This window comes from Lissotriton helveticus, chromosome 2_1 (assembly GCF_964261635.1).
Source record: "Lissotriton helveticus chromosome 2_1, aLisHel1.1, whole genome shotgun sequence".
NCBI classification, from domain to species: Eukaryota; Metazoa; Chordata; class Amphibia; order Caudata; family Salamandridae; genus Lissotriton; species Lissotriton helveticus.
In genome coordinates, this window is record NC_136059.1 from 1,676,770,055 (window position 1) to 1,676,790,735 (window position 20,681).

At 48.1% G+C, this 20,681-nt stretch overlaps 1 protein-coding gene across 1 annotated transcript in view; it reads left to right on the forward strand.

The window, feature by feature from the left end:
• Nucleotides 1-20,681, forward strand: part of LOC144818836 (uncharacterized) — a 1,999,126-nt gene that overhangs the window by 780,253 nt on the left and 1,198,192 nt on the right. Inside the window, 1 exon segment of the mRNA XM_078676624.1 lies at nucleotides 3,384-3,677. Within this exon segment, the coding sequence (XP_078532750.1) occupies nucleotides 3,384-3,677 (294 nt within the window).

Sequence of the window (20,681 nt, forward strand, 5' to 3'; positions counted from 1 at the left end):
AAGGCGGGGTGGGGTCGTGGACCCTTTGTCAAGAGGCTCTACGCCTTTGGCAATGGCTGGAACGCCAGGGCGTGACCCTGGTGGCTCAACACCTGGCAGGTTCTCTGAACGCCAGGGCGGACGAGCTCAGCCGTCGGTGCATGATGGATCACGAATGGCGTCTGAACTCGGACGTGGCGCAAGGCCTCTTTCAGCGATGGGGAGAGCCTTGGTTAGATCTATTCGCCACCGAAGAGAACGCGCAATGTCATCGGTTCTGCGCGTTGGAATTTCCAAGGCGGCACTCGCTCGGAGACGCTTTTCGTCGCGAGTGGAGTTGCGGTCTGTTGTACGCCTTTCCGCCTATACCACTTCTGCCCAGAGTGCTGAAGAAGATCAAGCGCGACCGGGCCCAAGTCATCCTTGTGGCTCCGGACTGGGCCAGAAGGTACTGGTATCCAGAGCTACTCAGTATGTCAGTAGATCCCCCCGGTTCGTCTGCCTCTTCAGGAGGACCTTCTGTCGCAGCAGCAGGGGACGGTCCTCCACCCGAACCTGTCCAGTCTCCACCTCCATGCTTGGAGATTGAGCGGCGACAGTTGAGGCCATTTGACTTGCCTCCTGAAGTCTGTAACATCATTCTGGCAGCCAGGCGTCCCTCCACACAGTCGGTATAAGCCTGCAGGTGGAACAGATTTGTGGCATGGTGCACAGGAAAGGCTGTGGATCCTCTTTCTGCCCCTCTTTCTGAGGTTCTTCTCTTCCTTCTTTCTCTTGCCCAGCAGGGCTCTGCTCTGGGCACTATCAAGGGCTACCTTTCTGCCCTTTCAGCCTTTCTCAGGCTACCTGATCAGCCTTCTTTGTTCAAGTCCCCTATTGTTAACCGATTTCTTAAGGGCATCACTCACACGTTTCCTCCTGTTCCGTTTGTGATGCCTCAGTGGGACTTGAACCTGGTTTTGACATTCCTGATGTGCGCTCCCTTTGAGCCACTTCACAACTGTCCTCTTCGCCTTCTGACTTTGAAGACTGCTTTCCTGGTTGCCATCACCTCTGCCAGGAGAGTGAGTGAGCTCCAGGCCCTTTCTTGTACTCCACCTTTCCTTTCTGTCCATCCGGACAAAGTGGTGCTTCGTACCGAACCTTCTTTCCTGCCCAAGGTTGTCACGGCCTTTCACATCGGGCAGTCCATCACCTTGCCTACCTTCTTCCCGCCACCGCATCCCTCTAAAGAGGAAGAGCGGCTCCACCGTCTGGACCCAAAACGTGCGCTCTCATTCTATTTGGATCGCACACGCCAGTTCCGGGTGGATGACCAACTCTTTGTTGGTTACGTGGGCGCTAAGAAGGGGAAAGCGGTGCACAAGAGGACCATCTCCCGGTGGATCATCCTGTGTATCCAGGCATGCTACTCCTTGGCTAGGAAGGAGCCCCCGGTTGGACTGCGGGCTCTTTCTACCCGAGCGACGGCGACCACCACTGCCCTGGGCAGGGGTGTGCCCTTACAAGACATCTGTCAGGCTGCTACGTGGGCATCGCTGCACACGTTTGCAAGACCCTACTGCCTGGACAGTCAAGTCCGGAGGGATGGCTTCTTTGGCCTTTCCCTCCTCCAGGACTTTCTGGTGTGATTATTGGTTCGCAGACCCACCACCAGGGTTGGTATTGCTGGGGTATCTATTCTAAGGTAAGGAATCTAATACTAACGTGTCTCTTTCAGATAAACAAGTTACTACTTGTGTAACGATATATCTGTAAGAGACATTAGTTAGTATTAGATTCCTTACCGACCCACCCATCCTCCCCGTTCTGCGAACCAATATCTAGGGTTAGGGTTGTCCCCTTCAGGGCCCTAGTTTCAATGGCACCAGTGTTGGTTTTTAACATGGCTCTGCGTTTCTGGCGCGGGAAAGCTATGCCTAAGAACTGACGTCAGCACGCGGAGGCGGCGTCTAAGTACTCCGACGACGTCATCACGGCGCCCACGACGCCGACGACGGACGCGGAGCCGCAGACGACGCCTACCGACGCGCAAGGGTACTGCTACGCAAAAATTTCCGGATCCAGTCTGACGCCTGGGGATATTCTAAGGTAAGGAATCTAATACTAACTAATGTCTCTTACAGATATATCGTTACACAAGTAGTAACTTGTGCTTTAAGTGCAGAGTTGGAAATTCTATGAAAAATCATACAAGTGTGTTTTAATAACAAATTGCATTACTTCACTTTATTCAGGAAATGTCCCAGTAGGTGTGTGTGTGTGTATATGTATATATATATATATATATATATATATATACCACACAGAGTAAAAAAAGAAATCTGTAAAGTTACTTAAAGTAATTTCAATAGCAACTGAAAAGTAATTTCAACTGGTTATGAACAAGTGTCTTATCTGTAACCAATTCAATTGCATTCAAACTGTATTCAACTGCTTATTTTAGCAAAGTACTATTACACTTACCTGTACCAGGCCTTGCTTGGTTTTAGAAATAAAATACAACTAAATCATATGTTTATACAAAACAAATTGGTCCGAGTTCAGTCTTTGAGTGTGTGAAACCATTTCTTGTGTACAAGAAATGCTTAATACTACCCTCTGATAAAGCCTTACTGCTCGACCACACTACCACAAATGGAGAGTAAGAACAGTCCTTTGGTAGGGTGGGTCTTAGCGCGTCCATACCACCGAGGCTTCACACACAGCACTGTAAATATATTCACACTTTCTTGGTCCTGACGAATGCCTGATTAAACTAATCACATAGGCTGAAACATGTTGACCGTTTTTTCACCAGGGGTAGCAGTGGACCTTTAATTTGTGTCCGTTATCCTTCCCTTATTATCATTTTTTACTTGTCCATTTGGCGAAATCAATAAAAGATTTTTTCGATCTATTTGGCCATTTTAATTTTTCACTCCACAATCACAAAACCAGCTCTGCAGTAACACTGGCGTTGTAGCACACCGGGATGGCAATCGGCCATTCCTGGTGGGGTCCGATGATAAAACATGTCACCGACTAGGTCGGTGAGTGAGGGCCTTCAATAAAATCCATTGAGATTTTATTTTCAAACAGAGTGCAACTGCTTATAGTTGCTTTCACAGGTAGTCATTCCTTGACTCAGCGTTTGACGCTCCTTTGTTGGTTTTCATTTGTAAATACAGAGCCAGCTTCCTACAAATATTTGTGAGGTTCATCATTTCAGGTTGCAGTGGTATCATACATTTTAAAATGATGGGGTGAAATGGACAAAGGATGATAAATGCTATTCCACTTGTGAAATAATTCACTGATGTTGAGGCAATTCTTATTTGTTTGCTGTGATTGATAGGGTACAAAAGCACATTTGGTAAGCTTTTTCGTTAAAGGCACACTATTCTTTTAAACTATTTTTTCAGATGTCTTCTTTGGCAACAGAGCTTCAACACAAAATTAATGAAAAAGAACAGATCATGCTGGAGAAAACTGAACTACAGCAGAGTTTGACCTTAGAGATGCAGCAGCTCCAAGAGCAGTTGAAAGCCAGTGATAGTGCTCTGGAAACATTAGAGGGTGAAAAATGTAAGGTTGTCCAGGAACTCCATACTCTACAGGAGGCTGCAGTTGCTTTTACTCAAGAGAAATATTTACTGCAACAAATGCAGGAAACTGTAAAAGAAGAAAGAGACAAACTGCAGAGAAGCATGGATCAGGTAACTTTGTTTCGCTTACTGGGCATTGTAGTAAAGAAAGCAATGATATTGACACAAGGCATATGCAGTAGTGGTATCCATGAATGCCAACTCTAATTACAACTGACCCTTACTAGTAGCATTAAAAGTCACAGCTGCAAATGCTATTGCATCTTTCAACTTCAGTATTGTTAATTTCCTCCAAAATGAATTGGATTTAGACAAATTTGATATTCTATGCTGAAGTAAAGGGGAAGTGTGAAATCTTCCCATTCCACGTTAAACTCTTTATCTTGTTTGCCTTTCTATATTATTTGCTCAGAACTCCGTGGTTGGAAGCGTTAGATACAAGTCTCCAGAAAAAAACCAGACCATAATGTTTGCATTTTGTTTTGAATTTTCAATTGTCTTCGCTTCACTACTATCATATAATTAGCTAGGACCCTGGCTAACTGACCATTGTCCCCCCTCGACTGAATTTATCCCAAATTAAGAGAAAGTTGCTTTCCTAATCTTTGTATTGTATAGAATAAATATTTAGCCCCTTCTCTGAAACAATTTTAAAAGCAAACAGGGTGAAATCCTTGCTATCTTTTAGTCCCAGCATGCCTTTTCATCCAAATTTGTGTCTAGTCTGGATCAGCTACAAAGTAAAATGTAGGAACATCTTCCACTTACCTCAAGGTACACAAAAAGCTGATAAATGTCTTGAATTTGGGCTTCTCAATAAAGATGTCGAAAGTAAAGTCTCCTTCATTAAATGCTGTCACCACATTAAACAGGTTCTTTGAAATTCTTTCTACAAACCATAATTCAGGAAAACTGCGAATTAAAGAACCCGTGGGAAACATATTTAAGATCTAGATGTGAGGACAATCTGGAGAAGCAATCCACCAAAAACTTTTCCAAAGGCAACCACAAATACCCAGCTTCTGCTCTTTGTGTGTCAATTACCTTAGAGAAAATACAGACAATTTAGGAATGCTGCCTTAAAAAGGTTTCATTTTCTATACTTTAAAAACATCTCTATCTAAATTAACCTCTTAATTTGGCATGCAAATAGTATGAAATAGAATGCACTTTGTTATTTTCAGTCCGAGTTTCGATCGGAATGGCACAAATATTCTGGGGAACCATAACACTGCAGACTCTGCAAATATAAATTTGAAAGATGAATACATCCTTTATTCTGCTTCCCAGTGATGGAAGCTGAAAGACTAAAGCTTCTAAAACTAATATTTTTCCATAATGGAATACATGGAAGTAGCAAAGCTAGGAAACTCTGTTAAAATAGAGACACATTTCCAAATTGTCACATTTTGCTAAATGTTTACAAATAGTTTAAAAAAACTTGTTTTGATATCATCCTCACAACAATCTGAAAGAGACTATGTTAGTTTCCTTACCTTAGAATTACCCCCAGGCGTCTGACTGTGTCGGGAGAATTTTTCTTGAGCAATACCCGTGCATGTCTGTCAACTCCGCGTCGGTCGTTGGCGTTGTGGTCGCCAGGAGGACGTCGCAATGCCTCTTGCACGCTGACGTCAGTTCTTTCTTTTTCTGTGTCATTTTTTGACTAAACGTTTCTGACTTTTGTCAACCTCATTTTTTCGAGTCTTGGACTTGCAGTGTGTGATGTATGATGTAGGAAGGTAGATCCCTGACTATGGTTGCCCCCAACTTTTTTGCCTGGTGTTTTGCTGGTTTTCTGACTTAGTTGACCTGGGACCCTGCTATTCAGGGCCCCAGGCCCCAGGCCCACTGCTCTCTCTGTAAAATGGATTCCATGTACCCTAGGTACATATCCAATTGGATACTGAGTCACCTTATCAGTCCCTGTACAGAGTACCTTAGGTACCCAGGGCATAGGTGTACCCAGGGCCTACCAGGGGCTGCAGCATGTATTATGCCACCCCTGGCTGGCCATCCAAATCTGACACAACTGGCTGCTTGACAGCTGGGGCACCCTTTGCTTTAGATATAGTATACCTATATCTAACCCTAAAATGGACACACAGATCTCCTATCAGTCACTCCTGTGGCAGGCCTTAACAATCCTGAAGGCAGAGTGCTTGGAATCGTGTGAGATGGTGCTCTGGCATGAGCTGAGCCTGTCTGCGGCTTTCGGGATCCATCCCTTAGACGTTTCCATGATATCGCATACCATATACTCTTAAGTGCATTATAATCCTCGCGGTTATATGCCAACTCTGGTATCGCTTTATCAAAACATGTCGAGTAAGGTGTCATACGAATTGGAATACTAACCCCTCGCCAATTCTGGCGACGGGGTTAGCATTCCACCCTTCTAGAGGGACACGACATGTATGTAACCCCTAACCCCGGTTAAAGTCAAACAGAGCCTCAGCTCCACAAAATGGATGCTGCCACCGAGACACAAGTCTGCCCTCCTGCTGCTGGGAGTCCTCCCAGAGCAGGAGATAAGGACAAAGGGTTTCCTGCCAGGGGCGGTGCCAGCACCGTCCCAGACAGGATTTTGTGTATCCTAGGTAGGCAGGGCTTCAGAGGAAGGTGACTGCAAGTGGCACCCCGGTGCTCACTATGCATAGGCCGGCTTGAACCAGTTCCAGGGACACTCCAGACCCTGAGCTGGGGAAAAGCCCGCCAAGGAAGTGGGTGTAACCACCCCCCTCCTGGTCCCACCCATAGGGCAGGACTTAGTCGCGTGCCAGCCCCCTTTTCCCAGATAAAGGTAGGAGCAGGCCCCCTTCCAAATTAGATCATCTTTGGAATCAAGACACGACTTTCCACGAAAGGACTTCACGATTTCCTTCTTCAAGATTCTCCCTTGTGACTAAGGAGTAGTCACCCTGCATCCGCAGGCACCAACGCAAGAACACTGCAGTCTGCTGTAAGTCCTTCCTCCGGAATCCGACTGCCCAGCTCGACAAGACCCGGCTTCCCTGGCACCTCCGACCTCTACTCACCTCTACAGCCAAGCTGAGAACCGTGAGTGCGACGAGACCTCAAGGGACCGACTATTGCCAAGACTGCACGACTTCTGCACAGCAAGCCCGCCGAGTAATTTCCTGGTGAGTGCTTTGGGGTCCGAGAAGCCCCGACCCTGAGCAGCTCCAGCACCGAAGATCAGCCCCCCAGCATCTCCACGATCGGCGTGGGGCCCTTCTGCTTTCTGCTGCTCACCGTGTTGTTTGGCTACTAGCCCGCTGGCTTGTGGCCTTCTGAACGACGCCCGACGACATCACTGCTGCTGGTCTGGTTGCTCCAGACTGGCTCTTGCTCCCTTCCAGAAGAGGAGCACCCCGGACCCTCCTGGTCCACTCAAGACGCCATTTTGAGTCCACCGCGTGGGCTTGAATTAGCCAAGGCTTTGTTGCCCAATCCTGGGTTCTTCGACGCCGACAGCTTCATCCATCGTGGGACAGCTCGCCTCTCCATCCTGGTCGCCGACAACGCCTCCTGGTCCGTGAGATCTGCAGAGCCAGCGTCGCCCACTCACCTAGTCGAGGTGACTACCATCCGGTGCCCTCCTGGTGCCCACTGACTACTGGCTAGTAGTCACGAACTTGGTCCCCTCTGCTTTCAGGTGTCATCCATCTTCCAGATCCAGGCTTGGATCAACTCGAACTATCTTCACTGGTCGCCTGCCAGCATCTTTCTTCCAGGCTCCTGGTCCGGCAACGAGGATTCCCGACGTCTTTTGAGACATATGCAGCTGCAGCCCCTGGGCTAGGTAACTTCGGCATTTCGGTGCCCCAGCATAGCCTCACTATCCAAGGGTCAGGATCCACTGTCGTTTTCTCCCTACCAGGTCGGGTTCGCCCGTGAACACTAACTTTAACTTTACTAGCTTCCATAGACTTTGTCCCGCATCCCGCGTGAGAGTGCACACTCTGCACCCGAGTCCCCTGGGCCTCCTAGAAGTAATCTAACGATTCCCTAGTCAAGTCCTAGCGATTCCAAAGCCTATTAGTACTGTACTTACCTGCTAGTAATTTCGCATTCCAGTTTTAGAGTATATGGTTTTTCGTGCCCCTCGGGCATTTGTGTATACTGTGCTAACTTAAGTATTTTCGTAAGAGTTTTGTTGTGTGCCTAGCACCCTGTCCTCATAAAGAGTACAGGGCTGTTGTGATTCTAATAAATACACTGTTTATTTTCATAACACTTGTGTGGTGTCCTTTCACTGGGTGTTCAAGGGGTAATGTGATGGTAAAACAGCTGGCTTAACACGCCCTCTAGAGTCTTAGCCTTAGACTGCTCGTATCCATGCTACTAGGATAGCTGGTCTATAAGGTTGACTTACAACCAATCATCAATAAGGGTTGTTTGGACTGATATATAGTGATCACTAGAATAGTGAGCACTGCACATCAGGCCAACTTCTCACAATGACCCATCGTTGGACTGGCTTCAAGCCTTGCGACTCCTGTTGCAAGCTTTTATCCGTAACTGACCCACACCTTGTGTGCCTCTGGTGCCTGGAGCGCAACCACGACCCGAAGTTGTGTTCTGACTTTGTGGGAGCAGTCCCGAAAGCTTTTGGAGGCCCGGCAGTGGGCTCAGCATCACTCCCGCTCGAGAGGAAGGTTGCAGAGTCACTACACCTTGGCCAAGTCTTCGCACACTTCGGGTAAGTCCAATTGCAAGAAGGCAAAGAAGCACCGTTGCTCTTTGCCTTATTCCCGTCGGTCGACTGAGGTGGCGTAGGACCCGGAGCGTCATCGCTCTAAGGCTCCGTTTTCGGTGCCTGATTAAGGGATGACTCTGTGCTTCCCTCTTTTTCCAGGAGCCGGGGTGTCCCCTGCCTAGCTTCATACATCCTATGAAACCCTCCACTGCATCTATGGGCAGCCTGATTCCGCTGGTGCACCTTTGGCCCTCGTGGAGATGGCTGGGGGCCCTGGGCTTTCGATGCCGGTGGCTCTGGCGTGGGAGAGCCCCGTGGATGCAGGCCTGGATACGGATAGACACCGGTCGACCTCACTTGACTTTACCTGGCGCCGATCCCGGAGATGATGCCCCCAATGCCGGCAGTGCCCCGGCCAATGCCGTCCCCATTCTCGAGATGGTCCCAGAGCCGGACCTACGTCAAATCCGATGCGGGAGGGTACTTTTGTACCCTTGTTCTTCCCAGGTGTTCCCTATTGCCCAGAGGGTGGTGATGACTGGGAGGGGTCGCCGGACCCTTTGAAAAACCAGCTGGAAGAACTGGAGAGAGGATTTGGGTGACGCCAGTGGTCTGGACACCTCCTCATACCATGGCCTGCTTTCGCCCCCTACCGTGGCTACGGAGTAAGGAGAGTCCTATGCAGTGATGGTGCATAGGACAGCTGAGGCCTTGGATCTGAAGCTCCCTACAGTGGCAGTCAGGACTAACCTCCTGACAGAGGTGCTGCAACTGGCGGCAACTTCCTCAGAACCACTTTTGTCCTGCAGAGAAGCCGTCACAGATGCCCTTCTGGGCACTTGGTCCAAGTCCAAGACAGGGTCTCCTGTGGAATGGACGATTGCCCACCACCAGTGCCCTTCTCCGGGTGATCCCATTTTCTTCACCCAACACCCTTCCCTTGAGAGTTCGTGGCCCAAGCTGCTTCTTCCAAGGGCGCATTCCCTTCTGCACCCCAGGACAGGGAATCTAAGAAGCTGGATCATCTTGGGAAGCGCATGTTCTCCTCCTCCAGCTTGCCGCTGCGATCCGTGAATACCACGTGCCTCTTGGGCCAATACACCCTTACACTTTGGAACACGATTGCGCAAATGCTGCCTCAGTGCCCGGGCTGTTCTCTCCTAGGCAGTGGGAGAGCCGCAACCAAATTCACTATCCGGTGTGGAATAGATACCACTGACTCAGTAGGCAGAACATATGAAAGAAACAGGTTAGTGTTAGATTCCTTACCTTAGAATATCCCCAGGCATCAGGCTGGATCCGTAAAGTTTTGCGTAGCAGTTCCCTTGCGCGTCGGTAGGCGTCGTCCGCGCCTCCGTGTCCGTCGTCGGCGCCGAGATGACGTCGTCTGAGTACTTAGACGTCGCCCTCTCGCGCTGACGTCAGTTCTTATTCTTTTTTCCGCGCCGACAAGCGCAGATCCGGGAAAAAGCATTACTTTAGTCACTTTTTGACTAAACTTTTTCGATCCTTTTGATCTTTCTTAGAGTCTTTACGACTCTCGGTGCCGGTAGGGATGCCCGGGTTCAAGCCCTGTACTGATTGCAACCGACTGATGTCTGTTACCGATCCCCACCGCCTCTGCCTCTATTGCCTTGGGGCCGACCACAACGACAAGTCGTGCCCCGACTGCCGGGCCCTGACGTCGAAGGCTAGGCGGGAGCGGTCCCGTAAGCGCCTCTAGATCCGTCGGGTTCTTCGGCCCCGGCACTGTCGGCGACTTCGGTCCCAGCGCCGCAGGGCCCCGCTGGATCCGGTTCCGGATCCAAGTCGCCGCTGGTCAACCTTACAACCCCGCCGGCGTAGACCCCTAGGGTGACGCCCCGGCGCCGTTCCCGGATGGCGCCATCCCTGGTTCTTCCCTTGGTCCGGATCCGGCGTCGGACCGGCATTGCTCGACGCCACATTCGACGCCGGCAGAAGAGCAATTCTTTTATGATCCGGCTCCATCCTTTGCACCTGATTTTCAGGAGATGGAGGGCGAGGGTGACTGGGAAGGGTCTGTCATTTCAGGACTGGACAGACGAGCTAGGGGAAGCCAGTGGTCTCGACACTTCGCCTGACACTGGCTTTGTCTCCCCTCCTACCGTGGCTATGGAGGAGGGGGCTGCTTATAGTGTGGTGCTGACGAGGGCGGTCAAGGCCTTGGCTCTTGAGCTCCCCGGCAGGACTGTGAGGTCTAACATCCTCACTGAGGTCCATAAACCGCAGGCAGGCTCTCCGGAGCCTCTGCTGCCGTTTAATGAGGCTCTCACAGACGTCCTGTTGGGCACCTGGTCCAAGCCTGCTACAGTTTCCCATGTAGATAGGAACATCGCCAGGTGCCACCGCCCGACTCCGGGCGACCCTAGTATTCTCTCCACCCACCCCACCCCCGAGAACCTGGTTATCCAGGCCTCTACTTCTCAGTCCGCATTCCCGACTGCACCTCCAGATCGGTAATCCAAAAGGTATAAACAGTTTGGCAAGAAACTGTCCTCCTCCCTCATTTGGGGGTTGCAGTTAGTCAACTCTGCTTGCCTTTTGGGCCGTTACACCCACTCTCTGTGGGATACGGTTGTGGCCGTGCTGCCTGAGTGCCCGGAGGGGGCACGGGCAAAGCTCGCTCAAGCCCTTGCTGAGGGACGAGACGCAGCGCAGTACTCAATACGATGTGGGCTGGATACCACAGACTCGTTGGGCATGGCGATGTCAACGACGGTGGCGGTTCGCCACCACGCCTGGCTGAGGTTCACCAACTTATCCAGTATTGGGGTATCTTTCATAGATTCACATGCCTGTATCATTCCCCGTCGTCGAGGCGGGAGTCCCACGGTAAAAAATATATACAATAGCAGTGCCTAAAACCATTAGTAGTAGGCTAGAAAAGGATATAGGCCCAACTAGGCCCAAAACTTAGCAGCCTATCTACCTCATTATGTTAAAAAGAACTGAAAATGTAGCCTCAGCCAATCAGCTGACCTCACCCTCTAGAACCTTCCCAGCCCAGGCAGTTCTCCTCAGATTTTCACCGCACTTCGTGTGTAAGGGAGTCTCCCTGAGTGCCTACTCAGTTTTTCTTCAATTTTCTTCAAATTTCTTCAAGATGTCTGAAAAGAAGGCTCTTTTCAAGGCTTGTGGATCCTGCTTCAAGAAGAGGGTGCATGTGGACGACCAGCACTCTGATTGTATTTATTGTTTGCACCCTTCACATGTTGTGAAGGATTGCAGGATATGTCGAACCTTCCCTCCTAAGACCATCAGGGATAGAGAGGCAAGAGTTCTTTTGTGGTTGAAGTCGTCTTCCACAGATGACGAGGACAGAGCCTCTACCTCAAGTAAGAGAGCCAGTTCCAAAGAGAGGTGTTCTCCTGAGAGAAAGAAGAAACCTAAACTCTCTCACACAACCTCTGATTCCACAAAGAGTGCTGCGTCAACAGAGTCACCAACTGTGAGTACAGCCCGAACTAAAACTGTATCTTTGGTGTCCTCTCATACTGTCACCACCTATTCTACGTCCTCTACATCTTCAAGCACAGTTACCACCTCAGCAATTACTTCTCCTGTGATGTCTGTCAGGATTTCTTCAGTACCTGTCATTTCACCTTCTTCATCTGATAAAAAAGCATCGAAGAAAAGCCCATCGTCGACGGGTCTTCCGTCGACGATCAAATCACCGTCTACGAAGCATTCGTCATCAGTTCCGTCGACGGCCTCGTCGACGGCTCCACCGTCGACGAAGGTTTCATCAGCCCCGTCGGCGAAGACCCCGTCGGCGAAGACCCCGTCGGCGAAGACCCCGTCGGCGAAGACCCCGTCGACGAAGACCCCGTCGACGAAGACTTCAGCTCCATTGACGACAGGCTCGACGACTAAGAGTCCGTCGACGGATTCGTCTATGAGGATGTCGTCGAAGAAGGCCTCGTCGACGACAACAACAGCGATGACGGTTCCGTCGACGACAGTTCCGTCGACGACAGTTCCGTCGACGAACGCATCTGTTTCTATTCCACCGTCGACAGGAGCACTGGTTTCTTTGAATGTGCCGTCTACGCATCTATTGCCCACATCTCCGGCTAGAGTGCAATATACCCATTTCCAGATGAAGTCATTTCAGAGGCAGAGTTATTCTCATATATCTCCTCTCTTGCCTTCACATATTTTGGAAACCTACGTGGAGGAAGACTCTGATGATGAAGGGGATGATGAAGAGCCTTTTGGAGTGGCCCATCACCCTTCCCAGTTGCATATAAAATATCAAGAGGATGACGATGATGATGCTCATTATTATCAGGAGAATTTAGCAACTCCTTATCATTCTGAGCCGCAACGCACAGAGGACACAGCCCATCTTCCGTCTTCTTTGATTCAAGATTTGCAGGCCATGTTGGCTGACTATCGCCAGAGATTTCCACCAACTCTGCCTAATACGAATCCTGTGCCAGTGGAGATGCCGAGGCATTCTCCACCACATCCTTCACAGTCTCCAAGGCAGGAGGTTGACCCCGAGACTGGGGGTGATGATGTTGACGTCTCCTCTCCAGATGAGGATGAAAGAGAGGATGGTGAAATCCCGGATTCCACGCCTACTGAACCATGGAATGATTACGTCATTCCTATGCCCTCTCCTAATTTACCACGTCCTTCAGATTCTCCGCCAGAAGACATCGGAGGTTTTCATAACATCATGCAACGGGCAGCCGCTAGATTCCAAATTACAGTTTCAGTTGAGCAGACTGACTGTTTTCTTCATGATTTTAAAGAAGGGTATAGAAGGGTATCCAGATCTATACCTATCATTGAATATATTTGGAAGGAAGGGATTAACATAATGAAGACGCCAGCTTCCATCCCGGCGGTTCTTCCAAGAGTGGACAAAAAGTATCGAGCACCACCGGATACTCCTTCGTGTTTGATTGGTCACCCACGACCTGATTCAGTAATTTTACAGGCGGCTCAACAGAAATCCAAGAATCCAGCAACTCCAATTTCGACACCTCCTGACAAGGAGGGCAGAAGATTGGATGCGATTGGTAAGAAGTTCTCAGCTAATGCCGCTGCTACTGTTAAGATTGCTAACTCTTTAGCAATTTTAGCACGTTATGACAGACAAATGTGGTCAGATCTGTCAGAATTCATCAACCTTATTCCTGAGGACAGTGTTCAAGAAGTTCGGATGGTTGTCATGGAAGGGGAGCGGGCGGCTTCAGAGATTATTGATTGCGCCCTAGATATCTCTAATACAGCCTTTAGACAATTGGCTGGCTGGGTTCTGGACATAGTCAAGAACGGACACACTCTGGAGTTCTTGCAGAAACCTCCAACATCACCGCCCAGGGGTCCACCTCCCCCTCGTCTTCATTTGTTATTCATGGAAGCCATGAAGATGCTGCACAAGAATGCGATAGAAAGAGTTCCAACATCCCAGAAAAATCAGGGGTTTTATTCTCGCTTCTTCCTTGTGGAAAAGGTTTCTGTTAAGATTGCTAACTCTTTAGCAATTTTAGCACGTTATGACAGACAAATGTGGTCAGATCTGTCAGAATTCATCAACCTTATTCCTGAGGACAGTGTTCAAGAAGTTCGGATGGTTGTCATGGAAGGGGAGCGGGCGGCTTCAGAGATTTTTGATTGCGCCCTAGATATCTCTACCACAGCCTTTAGACAATTGGCTGGGTCGGCAGTTCTCAGACGACAAGGATGGCTCAGGGCAACTTCTTTCAGACCTTAAGTCCAGACCAAAATACTTGACATGGCCTATGATGGCGAGTTGTTGTTTGGCAAGCACATAGATGAAGCTTTGCTTGCGATCAAGACGGATACTGATACGGCCAAATCGCTTGGTACCCTACAGTATAAGCGAGGATTTTTCAGAGGAGCAAGGGGCCGTGGTTTTTCTTCCAGAGGACATTATCAGAATCAGCAAAACCGCCAGTATCAAACTCAGAATAAGCCGTATTACCAACAGTCCTATCGGCAATCATCGTCAGCGGGTTTCTCTCGTCAAGGAGGAAAACGACGTTCTAACTACCAGGGACGCGATTCAAATAAGCGCCAGTGAGCTTTGCCGGACACCATCCACCCTTCCTTCCCTCCCTGTGGGCGCCAAGATCTCCGTCTTTTATCAACAGTGGCGGAAGATAACTTCAGATCAGTGGGTTCTGGACATAGTCAAGAACGGACACACTCTGGAGTTCTTGCAGAAACCTCCAACATCACCGCCCAGGGGTCCACCTCCCCCTAGTCTTCATTTGTTATTCATGGAAGCCATGAAGATGCTGCACAAGAATGCGATAGAAAGAGTTCCAACATCCCAGAAAAATCAGGGGTTTTATTCTCGCTTCTTCCTTGTGGAAAAGGTTTCAGGAGAGTGGCGTCCAATTTTGGATCTACGAAAATTAAACAAATATCTGAAAAAACAGAGTTTTCGCATGGTGACGCTCACGGATGTCCTCAATTGCCTCATAAAAGGGGATTTCATGGCTTCCCTGGATATGGAAGACGCTTACTTCCACATTCCCATACACCCAAACCACCGCAAGTATCTGAGATTCACAGTGGCTGGTGTCCATTTTCAATTCAAAGTGCTCCCTTTCGGCCTGAAATCTGCACCGAGAATCTTCACCAAGACTCTAGCTCCGGTTGCAGCTGCGTTGAGGTCACAGGTAATACAAGTGTTCCCGTACCTCGACGATTGGTTAATAAAGAGTCCAACAAAAAGTTCCACGAGGCAATCGGTCAAGAGTGCTCTATCAATGTTCTCAAATCTGGGCCTGACCCTCAACGTCACCAAATCTCAACTGCAACCCAAACAAATTCTAACATTTCTGGGAGCAGTATTGGACACTTCTCAGTGCAAAGCTTTTTTGACCCAAATTCGTCAAGACAGGATCACAAAGCTGGCAAGTCAACTAAGGACAAGAAAGTCTCTTTCGGTCCAACAATTTGTTTCCCTGCTAGGGATGTGTTCCTCTGCACTCCATCTAGTCCCACTAGTGTGGTAAATAAATAATTAATTACCAGTTCTATTTTTCAGGATACTCTAATAACAGCTCAATAAATAAGAGTCAAGATTCGAGGTAGCTGAAGTATACAGGCTTTAATCAGGCATAAAAGGACAGGAACAGGACAGCCTGCATGGGAATAGGATGGCAGCTGCCGGGGGCAGGATCTGGGAATTGGCTGGGACAGGCTAACTTTTAATAACAGTGCACAGTATATATATATCAAAACAAATGCATTACATTCAATACAGTAGGCGTAGCAGTAGGCGGAGTTTGTAGCAGTCGCGAAAGATAAGGCATAAAGTGGGTGTAACAAGAGGTGTGTACAGGGCGTATACATAGACATGTGATGCAAACGTAACAGAATATGTCATAAACGGGGCGGAAACATGGAGGGGGCTACCTGAGCAGCTGGGACCTCTAACCTAGTGGTGCGCGTAAACTGGCAATGACGTGTTACCAGGGAGAACTGGGGGCTATGACTTCTGCACTAGAAGAGGAGACGAAAGTCTGGAGTGTCAGAGCGACATGTACCCAGGCATATCTAGTATCTGGTGTTTAGAGTACATGTTGATAGAATCCAAAAGTTATCAGGGCAAAGGCTAACAGACACTAAGACTGGTGCATGCATTATTCTAAATGTATTGCATGTGCGAGGAATATTCTATGAATATGAATACAGTATTTCTCTTACATGGAGACATAAAGGCTAGACCATGACGGAAACTATTGATGCGATTCAGTAGCTTAGGAATGCAGAGAAGGAGGGCTGGACTGATAACTAGAAACATAACATACTCTTGGCAGACTGGGAGGCAGAGCCAGGCCTAGCCGGGCACTGCGAGGCATGAAAGTAAGTGAAGGGTCAGGGATACAGGTGGGGGCTGTATCGCTCCTCGGAGAGGGTTCAGGAAACAGGAGCTGAATCTGAGTCCGGGCCCTTTTGAGGCCTAGAAACGGGGACAATTCAATGAATTAACGTGCACACTGTAAAACGTGGCAACGTAGCTTTACATAGGCCTGATATTCGTTATATTCACGAAAACTGGAAACTGGCATACTAGAGATGGACACAACTGTAATTGCGTCTTTAATCGATCAGAGGGGAATACATGCATATCGATCATGCACATATGACATAACATGGGGAACACGTAGGCACATATGACATGGCAAAATTTACTTTTCCACATTCCCTCCTTGTGCCCTACGTTTCCATCAGGAAACATCTATATTCATGATACCATCTATCATTTCATATAGCATCATCTGCTCGTCTCGAATTGTCTTGGAACGGGACTTAGGACTAGGAATACAAGAGGTAGCACAAATGCCGCAAATCGCAGGGCCACATTGTATACAGAGGCAGCAACTGAATATGATCATTACTGCAATACCTAGGAATGACAATACTTTCCATCCCCAGGCAGATATGATACTCCAGAGCCAACCGGACCATGTCCAGGTGCCTGGATTCTGGTGTAACTGATGGGCAATTTTATGAAGTCTGGTTATAGCTGAATAAACAGACGGCGCGTTATTAGGAATGAAAATGCAGCAACTAGATCCGATGACTCTACATGCTCCTCCTCTATCGGCCAGTATGACGTCAAGAACGAGACGATTTTGGAGCACGACAAATCTCATAGCAGATTGCTCTTCGGTTAAGTTACCTAGAGCAGAAGTAGTCTCATTCACTACTGCTTCAAGGGTTCTGGTTAGTCTACGTATTAACTTACTATTCTGGATAGGTCCTATAAAGAAGAAGAAACCTTTATTGAAATCTGTATACTGTTCTAGAGTAGTTTCAGTTTGATCGACAATCGGGGACTCAATCTCCCTTCTATGTCTGACGTGTACTAGATGTGTGTTTCTATGATAATCAGATGGGGCTAGAAAAACTGGTGGCAGTAGGAGGGCAATGTAACATGTTCCATCCCAATCGAGGGGCAGACTAACATATGCGGTCTGACCACAAACAAAATAAGAATGACGTGATGCTTTGAAAATAGATTTCCCACTGTCACTATACTTGACAGTAGTAGTACAATCACTATGTCCTACATGTGCGGAACCATTCTTTCTGACACATAATTCGCCTTTGACTGGTAGTACTGAAATAGCAGGTAAGTCTGGAGTAGTATCAGACTGAACATTCAATACCATAAAATTCGAAGAATAATTACCTAAATTATATACTTCATTTTCTAGATCTAACCCTGTTCTATGGGGGAGACCTTGCTTGTCTGGAAAACATGTTCTATTCAGAAGGGACATATCATTTGAAGATGACGTTAACATGGACCATGCTCCACACGAACCATTATGTGAAAACGGATAAGGAAAGAGTGGCAGAACTCCCTTCGGTGTCTGGAAAGGGGGGAGTCGACCCCACACCCAACAATTAGTGGCATTGCTGGTCTGGTGTGAATAGTGTAACATTCGGATGAATGTATTACGCATAGCAAGACGATAGGATAGCTCGTGAGGAGGCAGATCACTAAATGTGTGCTCTACTGTAGCATTAGCAAACTTATTTACATGTGAACTTGGAAAACATAAATGTAATGCATAACTTGTGCAGGTAACCATCAAACTTAGAAACAATAAGAAACTTAAAATGACGATACATCGTATAGAGTTTTGACTAACTCTCTCACTATGGGGGTCTATCTCATACATGTCAGGGACCTGTCTAACCGTTTCACCCGAGAGGGACTTAGACAATTAAACTGGCTGACTTATTTTACTAGACCGGAGTTTCTTTTTATACTCCTGCTGCGGAGTTTCCTCTAACAGGGGAGGCTTGGATTCAGAGTCAATTTTTAGGCAGTCCTTAGAAATGGAACAGTCCTTAGAAAATGTCTTGTCTGGTAGTCCATGAAATTTCTTTATATGGGACAGATGGACCCACCCCTTGCGGCCCTCCAACTTCACGGCCGTGCGGGTGGTCAGGAGAACAAGTCGCGGCTCCTTCCAACGAGGCTCCAGCGGACTTGAACGATCAAAGTTCCTTACCAACACGAGGTCGCCTGGAATGACCTCATGCGGTTTCACTTCAGTATTGTCTGGAAATGCAGCGGCAACCTGTGAACGACAAGAGTGTAGGGCAGACATCAAGGAAGCTAGGTAATCTGTCAACATATTACTGGAAACATCTGTAATACTGCGGGGTCTAGGTGTACCCCACATGTTTGGGGGGCGGCCGAATACGACCTCATAAGGGGACAGACCTGATCTGGAATGTGCGACCATTCTCATGTAGAATAAAGCAACTGGCAGGGCAACTAGCCAGTCTACACCTTTCTCTTTACATGTCTTAGCAATACGGATTTTCAGGGTTTGATTATGTCTCTCTACGAGACCGGCTGCTTCAGGATGGCGCACACAATGGAACTTCCACTGGTACCCTAACAGAAGGGAAACATGTTTCATTAACTCGGATGAGAATGGCTGGCCGTTATCAGAATACACGACCCTAGGGAGTCCATAACGGGGAAAAAATTCACGAACCAACTGCTTGGCAGTGGTCGCTGCTGTGTAATCTGGAACTGGATATGCTTCTGTCCACCTGGACAAAGCGCATACAACTACAAGGACATACTTGAAACCTCGACATCGCTCCATCTGAATATAATCCATCTGGAGGACTTCAAAAGGGTGGTCAGGAGGTTGGAATCCACCTTGTTCCACCGGGACACTTTTACCTGGATTGAACTGGCAACATATCATACAGGTACGGACTTTCTGCTTGGCTGCAGCTCGTAAATGCTTGTTGAACCAGAGGTTCTGTATACTGTCTAACATGGCTTTTTCTCCTAGGTGTGCTGGACTATGTGCGGTATTGATAATGACTTGAACCATGGAGTCGGGGAGAAACCATGTGGCTTTTCCCTTCGTCACCCATCCTTGGTCTGTCTGGACCCCTCCTTGTTCGGACCATTTCTTGATTTCTTCAGGAGTAGCATGTAACTGTATGTCTATGACATCTTGTGTAGGGTCCTTAACTGTCATACAGGTAGTCTGATCTAGAGTGAGTGTCTGTGTCGTGTTAACTGGAATGTCTGGAGTCTGAGCTGTAAGCTTGGCTGTTCGATCTGCTAGATCGTCACCTTGGGAAATGATGTCAGTAACTTTCGTATGTGCTTTGCACTTCATGATAGCGATAGCTGTCGGTAAATGTATTGCATCTAACAGAGCTTGAATGAGGAGACCATGCTGAATCTTGGTTCCATGAGAAGTCATGAAACCTCTCTCCTGCCAGAGTACTCCGAAGTCGTGTACAACTCCGAATGCGTAACGTGAATCTGTATATATGTTTACTTTCAGGTTCTTGGCACGTATGCAGGCTTGGGTCAGAGCAACTAGCTCTGCTGCTTGAGCAGACAGGATGTCAATACGACGTGTTTCTATAACTTCGGTGTCAGTAGTCACTGCGTACGCGGCTGCTAGTTCTCCTGTACTAGTTCTCATACATGAACCGTCCATATAAAGTGTCAGGTCGGGGTTAGGTAATGCAATGTCTGTCAGGTCTTGTCTTGGCTTAGTCATAATATTAATGACTTCCACACAGTCATGTGTGGCAGGATTTGAAGTAACTGACGGTAACAGGGTAGCAGGATTTAGAACGTTGCAGCGTCTGATTTCTATGTGTGGCTGAAACAGTGTCAGTTCATAACCTGTTAAACGTGCAATGGTCAAGTGCTGTGTCTGTGTTCGGTTTAAAAGAACTTCCACGGAGTGTGGAACTTGTACTGTCAAGGAGTGTCCTAATACTATGGAATCACTTTGTCTGATAGCTAGAGCTGTGGCTGCAACTGACCTGAGGCACGCAGGCAGAGCCTGGGCTACTGGATCTAATGTGCTCGAAAAATAAGCACAAGGCTTGTACTGTCCTGCTTGATCTTGTGTGAGAACAGATAATGCAGTACCATCACGTTCTGTGACAAAAAGTGTAAAAGACTTACTGTAGTTCGGTGTTGCTAGAACAGGCGCTTGACATAAGGCTTTCTTTAATTCATTAAAAACAAGTGTATGTTCAGATGTCCAAGGGAGGACAGTCGATACGGCTGCCTCCTGTGTCGTTAACTGTATCAGTGGCTTGGCTAGAAATGCATACTGAGGAATCCATTGTCTGCAATAAGAAGTGAGGCCAATAAAAGCACGTACCTCCTTCTGTGTCTTGGGCTGTGGAAGACTCGCTATCAACTGGATACGGTCTGGTGTCAACTGCCTACCCCACTTGGACAGTAAGTGGCCTAAGTAGATCACTTGCTGGACACAGAACTGGAGCTTTGAAGGGGACACCTTGTGGCCCATCTCGGCTAGGAAATACAGAACTGTAAGTGACGCACGCTCGCAGTCACGTTCAGAACGGGCTGTGATCAGTAG